Source organism: Rhipicephalus sanguineus, chromosome 5 (assembly GCF_013339695.2).
Source record: "Rhipicephalus sanguineus isolate Rsan-2018 chromosome 5, BIME_Rsan_1.4, whole genome shotgun sequence".
Lineage (NCBI taxonomy): Eukaryota > Metazoa > Arthropoda > Arachnida > Ixodida > Ixodidae > Rhipicephalus > Rhipicephalus sanguineus.
Window position 1 is genome coordinate 203,423,476 of NC_051180.1, and position 19,060 is coordinate 203,442,535.

Genomic DNA, 19,060 nt, shown 5'->3' on the forward strand with positions numbered 1-19,060 from the left:
GCCACAAGTTCGGCCTAATAAAGTGTTTCATCTCGGACGTGCTGACTGCTGCCTTCGTCGACGTCACGACCACGTGACAGTATTGTCAAAGTAAATCAAATGAAAAATTATACTGAAATTTCGCTATAGCAGTATTCACTATAGCATAGCCACCATAGTGACAGCTTCACTGTCTTCCACATTTACAGTAGCGGAAGGGCTCTAATCTTTTTCTTTCCTTTCGCAATCGTGGCCGGAAATGAGAGTGGTAACTGCGTCGTCGCAGGAACGGCTCGAAGGCATCTGCGAGCAGCTGCGACTGTTGGGCCGCCAGCAGGAGGAGCTCAAGGCTCGGCTGCAGGCATCGAGAGACCTGCCGCCCAACGTGGGAGCCGTGCCGCAGCTCCAGTCCCAGCTGGAGCACATCTCCACGCAGCAGATGCAGCTCATCAATGAGCAGAGCGAGCTCTCGAAGCAGCTGCGGCGCATCGACAAGTAAGACAATTTTTCATTGACTTGTCGCAGACCATGTCGGCATCTTATGTACGCCATGAGTGTATTATTACAGTCGAAACGCGCGATAACGAAATCCCGAGGGAACGAAATTCTCACCGCAACGAAATATTTTCGGAGCACCGGCGAACGCCCATAGAAATCAATGCATTTCGTAACTCGCGACTACGAAAGATATTCATACCGCAGTCCCTCATTAACGAAATTTTTGAAACACGAGTGCGCAAATAATCTACTCGCGCAACATTAACTACATTCGAAAACTGCTGAAATGCATTCATACTACACTTAAATTGTGCAAAACTATCGCTACAGCGCACTTGAGAAGCAGCCGCCATCATTGTTTACAAAAAAAAAAACATAAAGCTGGCGACAATGATGACGATGATGGCTTGCCGAAACACCTGCTCGTTATCGCGGAGTACGTAACCAAATCCACATTCCTCATAGAGTTCCGTTCGTTGACTTGGCTCTGTGCTTGGCTTTGTCGGATTTGCGCGCGTGTGTGGTGCCATTTGCGGAGCGTTTGCTTGGTCGCTTGGTGCAACGTGAACTGTGTGTCGCGACTGCCTCGTCCGATTTCGCTGCCTGCGAAGATGCCGCCTCCAACGAAAAAGCGGAAGTTCATCACGCTGGAAGATAAGGCTGCAATCATCAGTGAGGTGGTAAAGGGCAGGGAAAAAATGGACATCGCCGAAGAATTAGGCGTTGCGTGCAGCTCGCTGTCCACGATTCTGTGCTGATCCAGCGGAGCCGGAAGAAGGTTCGCCTGTAGGCGCACTTGATGACGGTACTGGTGAGAGCGCAGTGCTGCCGTCACTGACCAGTGCACGGAGCTAATTTTGTGCCGTGGCAAACGAGATTCCCGATCGAGAGGCATGAAATTACTGCATGGTAAGGCCCGCCAATGCAAACTTACTGACTTTTGGAAATAAAATGTGTTTTTCGTAAATTCCATGTCTTTTCTGCCGCATTCTCGCGCCAAAGAAATTCCCGCAAGAGCGAAATTTTGTGCTTTCCCCGCCGATTTCGTTATTGCGGGTTTCAACTGTAGATGCGAAGCGTTTCTTCGCGAACCAAAAGCACCTTCGCCGCTTCTATCTATCTATCTATCTATCTATCTATCTATCTATCTATCTATCTATCTATCTATCTATCTATCTATCTATCTATCTATCTATCTATCTATCTATCTATCTATCTATCTATCTATCTATCTATCTATCTATCTATCTATCTATCTATCTATCTATCTATCTATCTATCTATCTATCTATCTATCTATCTATCTATCTATCTATCTATCTATCTATCTATCTATCTATCTATCTATCTATCTATCTATCTATCTATCTATCTATCTATCTATCTATCTATCTATCTATCTATCTATCTATCTATCTATCTATCTTCACATGGTCGTGACGGTGACTCCATCCATCCACCTACGTCCTGCCGCTCTCGTGGTCGTTTCTTTAGCTTGGCGCATACCAAAATTGGCACAGGAGGACTCGAATATATGAAGAACGCGAGTCGCATATAGTCATATGAACAACGCGGCTTCCCTGGCGCGTACGTCATGAAATCCTTCCACCAGCCACGTGCGGCATATACCCGCATACCGTGGTCGACGGATTGCGGGTATGTGCCACAGGTGATTCTCAGTCCATCTTAACCCAGACTTTGGAAACCTGAAGCCGCCAGTGTGAGGGAGCCCGTGTCACTGAAAACGCGGTGCCGAGGTCAGCGGTGTCGTCGATAGGCTAAATATGGTGATGCAAGCAAGAATTAAAGATCGCGGCTCCAGCCGGAATCGATTCTAGGCATCCTGCATAGAAGTCACATGTTCTATCACATGAGCCACGCTAATGCTTCGTGAAAGAACGGTTGCTTGGCCTAGCTGGTGATTGAGCATCGACATATTTGCACAAAGTGCTTTTTAGCGCAAAAAACGACACCACAAGAAAGAAGACATAACACATTCTGTTGAGCGCTGCGGTCTGTCTTCTTTCTTGTGGTGTCGTTTTTCGCGCTAGAAAGCACTATGGATTCTCACCAACTAGCCCGCCAACGCATTCTTTTGACATAATTGCACAGCGCAAAATGAACAAGGACGGAGAGAGTGCAAGATACAGGCGCTGACTGCAGCTAAATTTTATTAGCGATCAGGCTTGAAGTATATACACAAGACAACAACGGCACATATCAGCGAAATCGCACAAACATCACAGCCACATAAACCATTCCCTTTTTCGTGAGGGCAACAGAAGGCATGCTTACACATAGGTCAGCCAGGTGTTGCATTTTATTAGCTTCTATGACTTCACGTGTGAGCTGCTCACGATGTTTCGCTACAACGGTGCACTTTCCGGTTTCAAAGTGAATGCCCAGATGGCCTTGAACAGCTGTGGTAACGTGATAATAATGCTCCTTTAAACGCTCGTTCAGGCATCTGCCCGTTTATCCAAAGTACGTCTTGCAGCAAGTCAACGAGATCAAGCACATAGCACCCACCGCGCATGCTACAAGCTGCCTCTTATGTGTTGTTGTGCAAACGCCCCTCCATGTGGTTTGAGCATTCACGCGCTTAGAGAGCACTGATAGTTTTACCGGAGTAGAGAGCACAACTTTAACTTCTACTTTGTCCCCTATTTTTTTTTCAAGTTGTGCGAAGTCTTATGCAGGTAGGGGAGCACCGAGTTTCGCTTATTATCACTGGCGGCACAGCTTGCTGCTGTTTCATCTCCCTGTTTATTGGTTCCAAGCATTTTTTTTCGCTGCCGACACCAGCACAAGCTTGGGAAAGCCAGGACTTGTCAGGCGGGAAGACTGCACAACAAAGCTGCCTGTCCTCGTTCATTTTGCGCTGTGCAAATATGTCGATACCAGTGCTTCAAATTGTTTCGCGAAAAGACCCTGTGCAAGCCTCATGTCAGGACAGTGCCAATTGTAGTGTCCCATTTGAAGCCAATTGAAGGACAGCGCCAATTGTAGCGTCCGTAACCGGTCTTATATCGACGTAACAAGCATTGCATATCTCTGATTCCTCAAGCTAGCTATAGTCAAGTATAGCGCGAGTAAGCCTACGACCACTACGTATGGCATGTCTACGTGTGACACATCTTCGTGTCTCGTCCCACTGCGCAGTTCTACCAGAATGAACTCGTGCCAACTCGCCCAACTCTCCACGCTGCTTACGTATGAAATGCACATCATGGCGATGAAACTTACGTCCCCGCTCTAACAAGAGTGCCGACGTTAGGTCGGACCATACGCTACCCTCTACATTCTAGTGCAGTCACCGTGCCTCATAAGCACACGATATGTGTTCAACACTCAATTTGCGCAGACACAACCATCCACCTCGTAACACTTTGCTCAAAGACAAGAAATCCGGCATCGGTGATTACATCGCATTAAAATGATTCCCAGAAAGCGTGCGATCCGCCAGACTCTTCTTGTGTTACTTTATTTCTCATATCAAGGGTCACTGATAAAAGTCTCAAAATGTCAAAGTTTTCTCTTTAAAGCATAAAGTTTTGCAGACCTTCTCGAATTTTTCTTGGCTGCAGATAATAAAGGGCTGTTTGGTTTGTCACAGTGCTACGCGGTGTGCTAGACAACACGGCTGGAGGAAACACCTCGTCTTTTTTTAGATTTCTTCGTCTTGCTTGCACTTTGCAGCTACTAGTCAGTGGAAACCAAAGCAAGGCAGATGTTCGGAAGATGTGGGCTCTGAAAGAATAAAAAAAAATCGGCAAATCCCACGCCTTGTGGGAATCCGTTTCGTGCGAAGCAGTCAGCGAGTAGTTCTATGCTGCATTTCTTGGCTTTCAGCCAAGGGGTACGCGGTGGATCGACGTGTTTTTGAAAGTGTAGTAGTTGTGTGCACGTCGTGTGCTTACCAGGCACGTCGAAAACACTGGCGTTTAAAGGGTAACTTATGGTCTGAGGTAACGTCAGCACTCACGTTAGAGCACATACCTAAGTATTATCGACAGGAATTACACTTTATGGAGCGATGATGTGAACACCATACGTAACTGTCGTTAGCTTATTCCTGCGGGGTCGAGCAACGCTTGAATATGGCTTGCTTAATCATAGGAATAAAAATTCAAGGTGTGTTAGACTGCTATAAAAGCGGAGCCAGCACTGAAAGCACAGGCGTTAACCTGACATGACGCTTGTATCCTAGGAATACATATTGTAAGGAGTGGGGTTCGGCGGGTCTCGTTACGGTATCTGGCTGCCGCTGTCCGTTCCCATAGCCGACGTTTTCCAGTGAGGAAGACGCGTTCTTACAAGAAGAAACGTAAGTTTATTTGCATAGTTACAGGTGAGAGTAGCTGCTCAAATCTCTGTACGGCTACACACTGTGTCCATAAGCTGGTTCAGTTCCGTCGCTCTACGCGATGCGTGGTTTTGGGCAAGTGCAACGTTTTTACCACAGACAGAAGTACTGTGAACTAACTTTAAGATTATGCGCATTATGCAATGAACAGCATTTTCGAAGCATGCATTATGAAAATATTGCCACACACGCGCCTTTCTTTGTGGTTTATGTTACCGGTCCATTTCACGTGTAGCTGCTGCCTTGCGCAAAGCGCGCCAGAATGTCCGAGAACATTCGAGATTATTTTAGGATCGTCTTTTGGGCTCGATGCCGCAAACTCGCACAGCTGAGTTCATTCTCGAACTAACTCGTTCACAAGCTAAAAGTCTCGAATGTTCGATGCCGCATGTATAAATGCCGACACGCCTTGCCGCGGTTCTGTTATTCGACGGCCGATGCTCTTTTCGGCACTATCAGTGTACTGTGTGTATTGCTATAGTTTGACTTTCCGTTTCCCAGCCGCAAGTTGGGCCAAATAAAGAGTTTCACCTTGGACACGCCGACTGCTGCCTTCGTCGACGTCACGACACCGCGACAATATATAATGTGTGTTTCAATCAAGGAATATCAGCAGGACGCTTAAGTTTTTCCGAACGGAACCACGAAGTTTGCCATTTTTTTCCAGCCATCGGAGGGCTCCCTAAGCCAGGAGGGCCCGGTTCATCTGAACCCTTTGAACGCTGAATGATCTGCCCCTGGTTTGCGCGCTCGCTTTGTAAAGTATCGACATACTTTGAAGAAAGCGCGCCTCCTTTCTTTTCTCCCTCCTCCAGCCTCTCTGCGACTCGCCGTTTCGCTGTTGGCGAAATGGCGTCGCGTCGGACCGCTCGGAGAGTTCGTTTATTTACAGTTGCTCTCGATCGCCATCTTTGCTCCGAGTGCTGGCGAAGAGCGAGTGTATTGCCTGCATACGCAGTTGTTGCTCCTTGCGCATTTGTTGCGACATATGTTTCATTAAAAGGGTGGCGTCGCTTTTCATCGCCGTGGGTGGGTGCTGCGCATGCGAAGGCCGGCACTGATTCAGAGATGGCAAAAAGCTCCTCGCGACACCGTCCTGTAGGCGCGACGAGTTGCGAAGAAAGGCACATGAATGCAACAAATTGGAATGGAGAAATTGCAGCCAATATCCTCGATTTGAGTTGTCGATTTGAGTATCTCAGAGTAGTTAGTTTCAGGGCTTGCGCAATTTGCTGCGTGCTATAACGTCGTAAGCAGGTTAAATTTCACTGAACACACCACTGTTCTTCTTGGAAACTCTAATGGCCCGCTCACGCTAGCGGCACGGTGGCTTGCCGTGCACCGTTTGCCGTTCGCCGGCCGTGGTTTTGCTCGCGCACGTCGGTCGTTCTTCGCCGTTCCGAGAATGGGTCCGAGACTCATTCTCGTGACGTTCTCCGGCTGCCGGATAGGCCAATGACCGACGGAGGAGCTACACCGCCCCGTAGCGTCGTCTGCTTTTGGCTTGCCGCGTCGTCTGCTTTCGGCTTGCCCCGTCGTCTGCGTGTGCCGCGAGACGCTTCAAGCTGCTTCTTCATGCTCCGGTGTTTTCACGCTAGAAGTGCGGATGTCGTCCGTTCCGTTGCCAACCATGGTTCTAGCAGTCAATACAGCATTTTAGTCTCTCCGGTATTCAAAAAAGCGCAGCGTAAAGCCAAATAACGTGTCCCCGAGCTGGCGCCAGGTCAAGTCATGCCAGCTGTGGAGGATCAGAAAGAGCTAACAAATGCATAATGTATGTCCTTTCGAGATTTCGAAGCGCCCATCCCCACTCGCTAAGCCTACAGCATCGACTATTTTAGTATGGCTCTCAAAAAAAGCCAGTTTCGCCACAACGGCGAAGCAATGAATGCGATAGCAATAAATTGGAATGTAACGCGAAGAACGGAAAGCAGCTCAAAATTGCCAGAGCGTCGCTCGAGCCCAAAGGACGCACGAAAAGAACGCACACAGGACGGGCGCGAACTATCATGCGTCACAGCTTGACACTTGAAGGGCACTGCTCAAACATAAAGCAGGACGCACGAAAGGGACGAACAGGTACACACAGGACGAGAGCGACCTAACTGACACTGTTGTTACTTATTTCTGTTTGAACAGCGGGCTCCTTTCGCAAACGAGGCCGCTGCAGGGAGCGAAGTGACCTTTGTAGGCTCTGTTACTTAAGCGTCGACATTGCGGAGAAAGCGCAAGACGTACAATCCCCCGCTCCACCTTCCCCCGGCCGCCCCCTTCTTTCCTCGAGATAAGCGCACGAAGGCGACCATGCCATGTAGGGCGAAGGGCAACGGCGTTCGCAGGAGCGGGGCGACGATCTTTAAAGCGCGCCGCGCGCCCACATCGCGCCATCTATGTGGTGACTAAGAAAACATGCTGAAGAAAATGGTGTATATAAATAGCTCGCCGTTAGCAGGCTGAAAGACGGTACTGTTGGTGGCGTAACCGTTTAACGCCGCGCGCTGGAAAGCGAAAGGTCGCCCGTTCGATTCCGCGCGTCGGAAAGTTTTAGATGCGGCGCATCTCTAGCTCGGGGGTCATTGGCCTTGGTGTCCGCACTCACAATACGTGTGCGCAACTCTCCTCCTTCCTTCTCTCCAACAGCTGCGCGTTACTCTCTCCACTTTTCTACTACGACCTGATTGCGCTTCTCCTGCGTTCTCGCTTCTGCTCTCGCGGCGCATGCGCTACTCTCCTCCTCTAAGCGGGTAGAGCGCTGCGCGCGTTCAATGCAGCGCTTGCTTCGGTTGACTCCGCTTGACTCCCTTGATGCTTCCGATGAAGTGTGATGGAAGCAACAGTCCCGTCAGTGAGTGGGCTGACCCAAGCACGCGTCAGCATCAGCCCAATTACGTCCACTCAAGACAAAGCTGAGAAGCGAAGGGCACGCGACGCTGAACGCAAACGCTTGAAGCGAGCGGCGGACCCTGAACTTCGTCAGCGCGAAGCAGCTTCGAAGCGTCAACGTCGAGCAGCGGATCCTGAGCAATAAAACGGTGCTGAAGCGGCACGATTACCTTGCTGTCGAAGCTTAAGGACATGAATCTAAAGCAAAAGGAAGCATCAGTTCGGACCGTACAAGCTACAGAGTGCACGGCGGCCACTTGATAGATTCGAGGTGCACGACAACTGCTTTTGGCAGTGCGGCCATGTTTTTCGGGGGCGCAAATGCCTCGCCGTCGAAGCTTGCCGTGGACCTTGGACAGCTCTCGCGCGGGCGGCTGCTGCCGACGTTCTACGGCACCGAGCCGTTACGGCAGGCTTGCCACTAGCCTGAGCGGGCCTCTGTGGGATGTTTGCTTTGTATCAACACACAGTCTGCTTTTCTGCGCCTACGTTGCACACGCCAAATGGCTCAAAACTGCGGTTATACTTGGTGCGCCTAGTATTGGAAAAAATTGGGCAGCTTGCTCATTGTGCAAGGCTGCGCTAACAGCGGGGCTGCTGGCCAACCTATTACCGACTCCTGTTACCATAACTAATGATTTGTCTTGGAACGCACTTATTACTAACCTCATCTCATCTTCTAATAAAGCACTCGGTTTCTTTAAACGCCACCAAAAACAAGCTCCAAAGCATGTAAAATTACTAGCCTACCAAACCATAATCCGCCCTAAGCTCAAATACGCATGCGCAGTATGGAGCTCCCACCAAACATATTTAATCAACGCTCTCGAATCTGTACAAAATCGTGCTACAAGGTTCATACATTCTCAATATTCATATCATGTCAGCGTGCCGTGTTTGCGAAATGAATTAGGACTACCGACCCTTGCTACTCGTCGCCGTGTATCATCCCTATCTCTTTTTCATAAGTTCTATCATTGTTCGCTTAATAAACCACCGTACAATATTCCCGCTGGCCGAACGTCACATCGAACTCGGCACATGAACCAAGTGGGCCGCCCCCTTACTCATACGGCTACTTTTTCAGATTCTTTCTTTTTCCACACAGCCACAGATTGGAACAGCCTGCCCCACGAAATCGCCGCCCTAACCAGCGCACCCACATTCATACAAAAATATCCGATCATCATGCAGAATAAAAACTACTGGATGTCGTTTTCATGATTCCGGCTGCTTGTATACATTACAGAATCATGTACCCATATTACTCATACCGTGTTTAATAATGCTTATACACATGTTATTTCCAACTATTATATAATGAACATATGTAAACCCACGCCTTATGTAATGCCCATGTTGGGCTTTAAAGTAATAAAATGACTCAGTCGGCGCACAGATGGGATTAGCTTAATCCGGCATGACATGACCAAGCGTGGCTTAATCCGGAACGGGCTCGCCGAGCAGAGCTCAGTAAACTATCTGTATTTTCCACAATACTGCTTAATCTGGATTAAGCTAAATCGCAATAATATATCCACAAACATTCGAGTGGTTTTATCACGGAGGGCCGGAATCGGCAGTTTCAATTTTCGGATTAGATCGGATAATCTTAATGCGGCTTAATCCGGTTTACCTTAATCTGGCTTGGCTTAATCCCTGACCTGGCGAGGCGAACTCGACCTAATCTACATTAACGTATTCCGGATTAGCTTAGCTGGATTAGTGTAGTCAGGATTTGCTTAGTAATCAGGAATAATGAATCAGTCTGAATCATGTATAGCTTAATTAGCTTGCTTTTATTAGGCTTCGCCTCGCTTAACTAGGCTCAACTTGGCTAAACTAACCTAAATTCGGCCACGCTCAACTGAGCCTAATTAGGCTTGACCGAACTAGACCTATTTTAATTAGTAATAGGTAATTAGGCTTGAATATGTATAACTTACTGCGTTGCAAGCACCAGGTCCGGCTGTGCCAGGGGCTAGGCGAAGCGAGATGACACATAAGGTAGAGGCCCTTCATGATAATTATAGTTTCTGCTCACTCCGCACGAAAAGCCTAACAGCTCGGCTCTAAAACGCGGACTGACTATATTATGGGGAACACGTGCAAGAATTTGAACTTTAGAAATTCAGCACATTTCTTTGATAAAACATGGTGCTCGGTCGAGAAATCGCACCTTAGCATTTCAAAGTTGTGCTCTTTTCATTAGCTAATGAGGCTTTTTTCCTCCTTATCGCTGACGGCAGTGCATTCACGATAGAAAAGTTTACTATGTACCTTTGCACGAGGTGCGGGTCCAACCGAGATACGTGGGGTGGCCGTCACCAAACAGCGTTACAAGCCTTGGCGCTGCACGTGCAATTTGGCGTTGACACTTTAAAGACATAATTGCGCCGGTCTCACCATCTGTGCGTTTGTGCGTGCTTAGTACAAACATTGGCACGAGATCGGTACTGAAGCTGTAACACCGTTCCGAACGTTCGGAGCGGCTGCCACTCACTCTTTGTGCCAGCCTTCGTGCGTGATAACTGATACACCCTGCGAATTCACCTGGCAATATCGACGACGATTATGCAGGTTTCAGAGGGTTTGCTGTATACCGTTACGTTCAGTCTCGAACCGTGTCATTTGCAACAATTTGCAAGACGATATGGCCATACGGGCTTTTTACAAAAGTTACGCGCTGAACTGTACCTTCAAATATGTGGGTCACCGTTACGCAAGTTTAGACACTTTCATTGCGGATTAGCTATCAAAAAATGGTAAAGTGAAGGTAATACATTTGTATAACCCACCGGAAAAATTTTATTGCGCCGCAAATAAAGATGGTGATAGGAAGACTGCAAGCGCGAATACTTGTAGCGCACCGCGCGGCCGTGTGCGCGTTAACTCTGCGAAATGCCGTCTGCTACGCTTGAGCCTTTCAGGCGGCCAAGAGGGAGCGCGAAAGGGAGGAGAACCGAGGAGGAGAGGGTCGCTACTTTACCAAGTTTCAGGGCCGCATCCCTGCTGCCACCTTGCGCAAATCGGCGGCAACTGGAGGGTTTTCGCGTAACGCGACAAAGCACGTACACAAAATCGAGAGAAGGGAAACTTTGTCAGTGCAATGAGAATAAGGGCAGCGGCGGCGTTGCGGACTAAAGTACACGACCGAGAGATGGCCCTGCTAAAACTATCATCGTCATTACGCTGGCGAAATATGGCTGCTGCATTGCTGGCGGGTGCGGCTGCTCGGCCGCTGGTTCTGGGTGTTTAATCACTGCTGTCCCGGGGTCTGCTGTCCCGGGGTCTGGTTAGACTGCGCGCACGGCAGTCTAACGCTACTACAAATACTTTCGTTATGTCGCCCGGTGACCGACAGGTCTCAATATTAATGAGCACTAACAGACAGTAATGCCACGGAATGTATAGGGGACGTTATTAATAGTAAATGTAATGTAAAGGTGAAGAAAAAAAAGTGGACGAAAAGATAGCTTGCCGCGGGCAGGGACCGAACCTGCGACCTTCGAATAACGCGTCCGACGCTCTACCAACTGAGCTACCGCAGTGGCCATCCCCCGTCCACTTTAAGGGGTATATATGTGTATCTAAACGTGGCAGCGTCAGTCAGCGCCGACAGTAGCCATGACGGCGAGTGTGCAACACTCTTTTTTCGCCTGTTGGCATCACGTAGCACGTGAACTTATTACGAGCTGGCAGCTGACCAATAATCCCTCGCATACCACCTGAAAGCATCAAGTCTGGCAGACTTGATGCTTTCACGCCAACAGGCGAAAAAAGAGTGTACGACACTCGCCGTCATGGCTACTGGCGGCGCTGACTGACTCCCACGTTTAAATACACATATATACCCAATAAAGTGGACGGGGGATGGCCACCGCGGTAACGCAGTTGGTAGCGCATCGGACGCGTTATTCGAAGGTCGCAGGTTCGGTCCCTGCCCCGCGGCAAGCTATCTTTTCGTCCACTTTTCTTTCTTCACATTTACATTACATTTACTACTAATAACGTCCCCTATACTTTCCTTGGCATTATTGTCTGTTAGTGCTCATTATTATTGTGTATAACAAAGAAAAACGAGCGCTTAAAATTTCCACTTCACTCACAGATGTAGAGGAAGTACTGGAAGAGTACAGCGACTGTATTACTCTCCCCAGAGTTCCTTAACGCCGTGGGGAAGTAGTGGAGAATTAGCCGCGGAACTTACTCTTTCCTTGAAGGCATAGTAAAAGAGACCGCGAACTCTCTGCTACTCAGATGGAGTTTCCATTCAACGGAGCTCCCGCCCCGACGTAGCGTGAACAGGGTCAGGAGCCAAGCAGTCGGAGTACAAACTAGCGCGACCTTCTGGCCGACGCCGCACAGCGACATATAACTGTCTCTTAACCATAATCAACCGAGCGTAGACGCCACAGATGTCACTTTAATGTGCAAGTTAGTAGGATAGCTTTCAGTAATAACAAAAGAAAGCGTTTGTGATCGTAAACCTTTGGTTTCTGAAACGCCAACAGAGGCATGCTTCGAAGCCTCGAACATCGGCAACTTCTAACGCATTGTCAACTTAGTTTACGACACAAGCTAATTGCCACTGGAATAATTATGGTAGACACTAAAGCATTATTGCAATAAAAAAAGAGCCGTGAAGAAAAAAAAAACATCCGGCAGGAGGAATCGCACCTGCCACCATCAGATTCTCAGCCGAGGTCTCTACCACTACACCACGCTCCAACGCAACCATTTTGCCGTAAAAAGACTAGTGAAGACAAAGCTCACCGCTCGACTTCATCTTTACGGGTCGCATACTGAAGATAGACGCGATCTTCCTTTTCAAATAAATTCGCGTCCTCATAACACACAAAACAGCTGACAACAACGAATGACATTCAATAACGTGTATTTTCTCGCGCTATCGACGATACACCCGCACAGCGCCCGTGTCAGTGTACTGATTTGCATCTGAATCGATAGGTGCAACTACATACATAACCGATCGCAAACACCAAATTTAACGTGCAAGAAAGTATGCCATCATGTTAGGCGTACTAATTGACAAGTCTGTGTCTGCGAAGTGCCGGCGAGTGCGCCCGGCGGCTTTCGGTGGCTGTCGGGGTGCGTTTGCTGAAAGCGGCGTCGTAACGATGCCCATCGCTTCTTGTACGAACACCGTATGCAAGAAAAAAATGGTTTATTCAGGTTAACCGATACTAAAGCTCTACTGTACACTCATGTTCACACGTCGGAATTGCGCATACCTAAACCCAGAAGAGCCGACAGCGTATACACACGGACTCGGCAGATGCGCTAGGCCTGCCTTCGCTGGGAGTCGCACGGTCACATTGAGTGCGACCGATCTCGGCGTAAGTGGCTCACGAAGGTTGAAGAATGCGCATTTTATCGTTGAAAGCTTTTCACTGTTACATTAAAACGTAACCGAGGTTGAGCGAAAGTGCGAGAATCGCCAGAGATGCATTTGCATTGTCAAATCAAATCAAATCAAATTTTATTCCGGTGTACAGCGAACACTGTATACCAAGGAAATTGGGCTAAAGGTGTGTTAATACACCTGACGAGGGCCCAACTTCCCTACGGTAGGCACATGTTGCAGCATGAATTTCATAGAAGTGATACACAGTGATGGTACAATATTATAGAATGTTATACAATGTGTGAGTTATACAACGCGTAAAGTCACTGCCTCGAATCAAAGCATCTCGCATGCTAAACGCAACAAAAACAAATACAAAATAAAGTACATCCCAATTAGTCACGTGTACATAACAGTAGTTTAAGACATCAATGAATAGCTGGTAAATATTTATTGGACATAAAAGATCATGACAAAATTACCTAAAGAAGACAGGACAAGATTATAAAGCTTTTTCTACATTTCTTCTAATAGCAAACTTTTTAGCACATTTGAAGGAATGTTACAGTTTGAATATTCGCTTATCAGAAAATTAATTTTTGGATAAACATTCAAGGTACGAGGTATGATAACCGAAAGTTTCTGAAGGCCATAATTTGTTCGTGTTGTATGGAAGTCATAGCGTTTATGTCGAAAATCGTATGATGTGTTGACATTTAGATATCGTTGTTCAAAACTCTTTTTATCATTTCTGACAAGTTGGTGTATATGAATTGATAGTTTTTTCAGATATATTTGTGAAATGTTCAACAGGTTGTGTTTTCGAAATGTACTTTTCGTGCTTTCATGAACTGAGATAGTTTCGATAGCACGTACAGCTCTTTTTTGGAGTACTGAAAGCTTCATTACGTTAGTCTGTGTAGTCGTTCCCCATACAAGTATGCAATAAATAAAATGAGAATAAATAAGCGAGTAGTACAATAACAGCTTTACTCTAACCGGCAATGCATAACGTAATTTATTTATTGTGCCTATTGAGCGAGCAACTTTAGTGCATAAGTAATTGATGTGTTCCGACCAAGACATATTCTCGTGAAATACAACCCCAAGAAATTTGATTTTTGATTCGCGTGCAATTTCGTTGCCGCGATATTTCAAACAAAACTGGTTATTAATGGTTTTATTTTGTGGTCTGAACAATGCATACTTTTTTTTGTGACGTTTAATTGCAACCGATTTGTTTGTAGCCATATTGATAGTTCGGATAACCATGCGTTTGCTGCATACTGTAATTCTTGGCAATCCTGTCCGGCGAAAAATACATTCGTGTCGTCAGCATAAATCACAATGTCCTTAATACTTTGTACGTTAACTATGTCGTTGATATAGAGTAAAAATAGGACGGGACCAAGAACAGATCCTTGTGGTACACCAGTTGAGATGAGTCCTGTGTTGGACTTAATAATAATAACAAACGTGAATTGCTGGCGATTATTTAGGTAGTTACTGAGTAAGTCCAACGCAACTCCTCTTATACCGTAAAAATGCAATTTTCTCTTTAGTATGTCATGGGCTACTGAATCAAACGCCTTGCGCAGGTCTAAAAAAATACCTACTGTTATTAATTTATGCTCAAAGTTGTCTAGCATTTTTTCTTTTATATCCATTAGGGCGGATTCTGAATTTTTGTTTTTTCTAAATCCAAACTGTTGATCAACCAAAATCTTATTATGAGAAATGTAACTATAAAGACGATTGTTAATTACGTATTCAGCGACTTTCGAAAAAACTGACAGCACAGAGATGGGCCTATAGTTATTTAGGTCATCTATGTTACCGCCCTTGTAAATCACACTGACTCGGGCCAGTTTCATGTCATCAGGAAAAGATCCAGTGGTCAGCATAACGTTACATATATGTGCCAGGGGACTAGCAATTATATCGGCGATTACTTTAACTGACTTTGACATTGTATTGTCTGCACCAGGGGCACACTTGAGCTTCAGAGAATGTATGATATGAAGTATTTCTTCGTCACTGCATGGTGATAAAAATATAGATTTGGAATACGTTCCCTTCATGAAACTCACAGGATCTATGGAATAGTCGTGTGGTTCCTTTAGTGTGCCTGCAATTAAAAAATGCGCATTGATTCTATCACTTAAATTGACACCGTCTAAAATTTCTCCTCCATGTGTGAAGGGTGTGTCAATGCGATTTTTATTACGGCCAATTAATTGGTTTAACATAGACCAAGTCTGCCTAGAGGAATGACATGTCTGGAACTTATTTAAGTAATATTCATTTCTTGCTTTTTTATTGTCGGCTCCCAATTTATTTCTTATTTGCTTATACTCAACAAACAATATAGGCTCTTTTGTCTGTATGAATTGCGCAAATCAACGGTTTTTCTCGACGATCCTTTTATAAAGTCTCTGGGAAATCCATGGTTTCCTGCTTTTCTTGTGTTTTCTGAATGGTTGCTCTGGAAAGGCTTTATTATATATCGCTGTAAAGATGCCCATGAACAACTTAAATGAGATATTTGGGTCTTTTTCTTGAATGACACTGGTCCAATCAGTGTGGGACGCAATATCTCGAAAATGTGTTAGGCTTTTCTCATCAATCTTCCTGACAAAAGTAGGTGGAGTGCATTGTGGATTGGGCTTTGAATAGCAAGGAAGTATGCAAAAGATTGGCATATGATCACTTAACCCTAGTGTTAGGGTGCCTGAGAAAATGTTGTCTGTGCTGTTATTCGTCAAACAAACGTCAAGAAGACTTTCTGAATTATCTGTTATACTCGTCGGCGAGGTTATGCAATTTTCAAATCCATGACTGTGTATCATGTCAAGAAAATCGACTGACAACTTTTGATTAGAGAGTAAATTAATGTTGATATCGCCAATGTAAATAGCTTTCCGGTTATTTGTCACCGAATAGTCGAATGTCTCTTCAAGGAATCTGTAAAAATCTCTAATGGAACTGGATGGTGGACGGTACACAATAATGATGACAGTATTATTAACTAATAATGCAAGGCACTGAACGTCCGAACTAGTAATACACAATTCAGGTATGGTAGAATAAGCAATACATGTCTTGATATACGCGCATACTCCGCCTCCACGCTTGTGTGTTCGAGACATGGAAATGTTTTTATAGTTATCATTATACCACGTTTCTGTAAAAGCTAAAACATCGAAAGATTCATGAAGCTTGTTAAGGAACTAAGTTAGTTCATCACATTTGTTCCTCAGACAGCGAGTATTCAAGTGAAATAGAGAGAAAGAGCTTTTGATGGTCTCTCTGTACTCTGAGACACTCTTATTGAACGAGTGAACTTCGAAGCTCTCCATGATTTACAAAAGATGTAGAAAATAGCAGCGCTGGCAGGTTATGTAATTTTAGTGAGATCTTCTTCACATTTGATAACAATAGCCTTATCACCTGCTTGTTTCCTAGTGAGAACTTTTCCGTTTGATTGCCAGGTGTACTGATAACCAATGTCAGCCGCTTTCGTGCGCGTCAACCAAAGTAGCCGTTTATTGTGAGCGGTGAGGTTATCGTAGAAACGAACGCCTCCTCGTTTTTGTCTTAGCTCCTTGGATTTAGCTTGTCATTTATCTTTTACTGCCCGACTGGCAAAACGTACCAAGATAACGGGCGGCTTGCCGCGTTTCTCGGGAAATCTGTGCAGTCCGTCTACATCATTAAGGCCAATTAGGTCGAGGTGAAGTTCACTTGCCAGATCATTAACAACTGTGAGTAGATTTTCGTTTTCGTGATAGTTCAAGCCATGAATTTCCATGTTTTGACGCCTGCCGTACTGTTCGAGATCATTCACTTGTAGCCTGAGACTGGCAACCTCAGAATTCGCCTGATTATCTTCCAGTTGGTTAAGCCGCTTTGTAAGACTTTGAATGTCTTTGTCTTGGCGTTTTTGATTGTTGAGGATATCATCGTATTGCTAGACAATAATTCCAGCGATGATTCGACACCTTTCAATGTCGCACGCAAGGTAGCAACCATGTCAACTTGCTCTTTCATTTGCAAAATGATCGTTAGCTTTGCGTTGATGGCAGCCAGTTCGCCCGCATGTTCACACTCCTGTTCTTGCGACAGCTTATTTGCCGTCTTGTTGCCTCTCTTTCGAGCCACGACGCTGGTTGGACACTTCCAACTGTCTTTGGTACCCTTCGTTTTTCCGAGTTTTTCATATCCACCTGAGCAGTTACCGTAATGGTAGTCAAACTCACAGATTGAGCAGTGAGCGAAGTGGCCGTAATCAGGAAGTTTTTCTTTACAAGCAAGACAAATGGCTGCGTTGGCCATCATGTCAACACAAGCATACACAAGTGAAATACTTAAATGTAAACATTTCGGCAGAAGTCTGTCTGGCTGGGTGGAAGAATTAAGAAGTTGAAATACCTCCAGCCACAAGTGAAATACTACTCAAGATTGCTTGGCAGCGGCAGCAGTGTTAGATTATGAACAATCCAGAATTAAAATACACCAACCTGCGTGTGGAACAAAGCTCTGTGGTTATGTTGACCGGCGTTGCTTTTCTGGCGTACGTGCCGCGCCTGCCGCGGCAGCGCATGGCCTATCGGACGCCAGATCGTAACGTCGTAAAGTATTCATCAGCCAGCCCTGGTAAAAGATCGTCGCAAGTGTATTTGTAAGCGCGTGGCTACAACTCTCAGACTTGGGCATGAGCGGCTGTATTGCATTGAGCCGATATCATAGAATCCCAGCTGATATTTGTAATTTACGAATGAAAACAGTGTTGAATATTATGCTGTTTTATAGTAAAAGGTCGGTGTGCCAACAGTATCCCAATAGATCATTAGATATTTACACGTGTTCTGTGTATATCTGCTGTGTAAATACGTACAGCAGAGCTGTTGCCACCGGCACTAAAAGGGGGGCAAAACATCGTGGATATATATACCGGTACCGGGTGTATGGTTGTGTGCAGTGCCAGTAGTGCATATGTTCGGTATTGCTGTGTTGTGTATGAATGAGTGTGCGGATGTGAGTTCTGTGTATGTGTGAGGCAAGCTTGAGGCATTTCAGCCAGGTTCACTGTTACATTGTAGAAAACGCACGAAGGTTTTCTTTTTTTCCCCATTTTTAGACGTTGGTCCTAGCAGCAAGAGTGATCCTACTCTTGGAGGAGTTCATGCACTCTAGCCCAACCGGCATTGTAAAACTCTGCGAGGGAGTAGTGCAATTCCAGCCGAGAGTGTATGTACCTCATTTCAAAAGCGTGACTTTACTCTGGCGAGGGAGCTTGTTCACTCTCGTTCAGCCACAGTACCAGAACTCTGTCGAGAGATTGTACCTACTCTGTGCAGCAGAGAGTTCTGAGCACTCCTGAAAAGGGAGTGAAATATGGGACAAGCGTTTACTCTCGCAAAGACAGTTGTTAGCACTCTCTTGCCGCTGTGAGTGTTCTTTCCGACAGGTCTCAAGTGGCACAAAACAGGCAAAGCAAGTAAGCTTACAATCTTTATTGGTAATCGCGAACGTTGCAGTATGCATGTATGTAAAAAAGCAGCGCTGTCAGCACAGAGTTGAACAATACATGAAAGAAACACAAATAGCCATCTGTTCATTAAAATAGCCAGTGAAAATTGATCAACTTTATGTGTCTTGGCTCGTTCAGCATACTTCTTATAGAGCGCAGAACGAAGCGTCAGACAGCGATACTTATAATCGACATGTACCCCTGCACACATCTACCCTTGTACGCATGTACCCTTGCAAAGTACATGCGTACAGTGCGGCCCATCGTATTTCTCATTAAACGTGCGCGTTTCACGATTTGAGCTGTAAAATTCGTCATATACCACGCACTGCGGGAATCGATGTTACAAGAAGAATGCGGCGGGAAGGTGACTGTGGCGTAATTATTTTACATTGAGCGAAACGCTACGAGATGGCGTTTGAAATAGGCGCAA

General features: G+C 46.0%; 1 protein-coding gene across 1 annotated transcript in view; it reads left to right on the top strand.

Annotated features, from left to right (window-relative positions):
- Window positions 1-238: 238 nt before the first annotated feature.
- Window positions 239-19,060, top strand: part of LOC119395187 (uncharacterized) — a 123,239-nt gene continuing 104,417 nt past the window's right edge. The window contains exon 1 of the mRNA XM_037662465.2: window positions 239-474. Within this exon, the coding sequence (XP_037518393.2) occupies window positions 239-474 (236 nt within the window). The remainder of the gene's footprint in view (window positions 475-19,060) is intronic.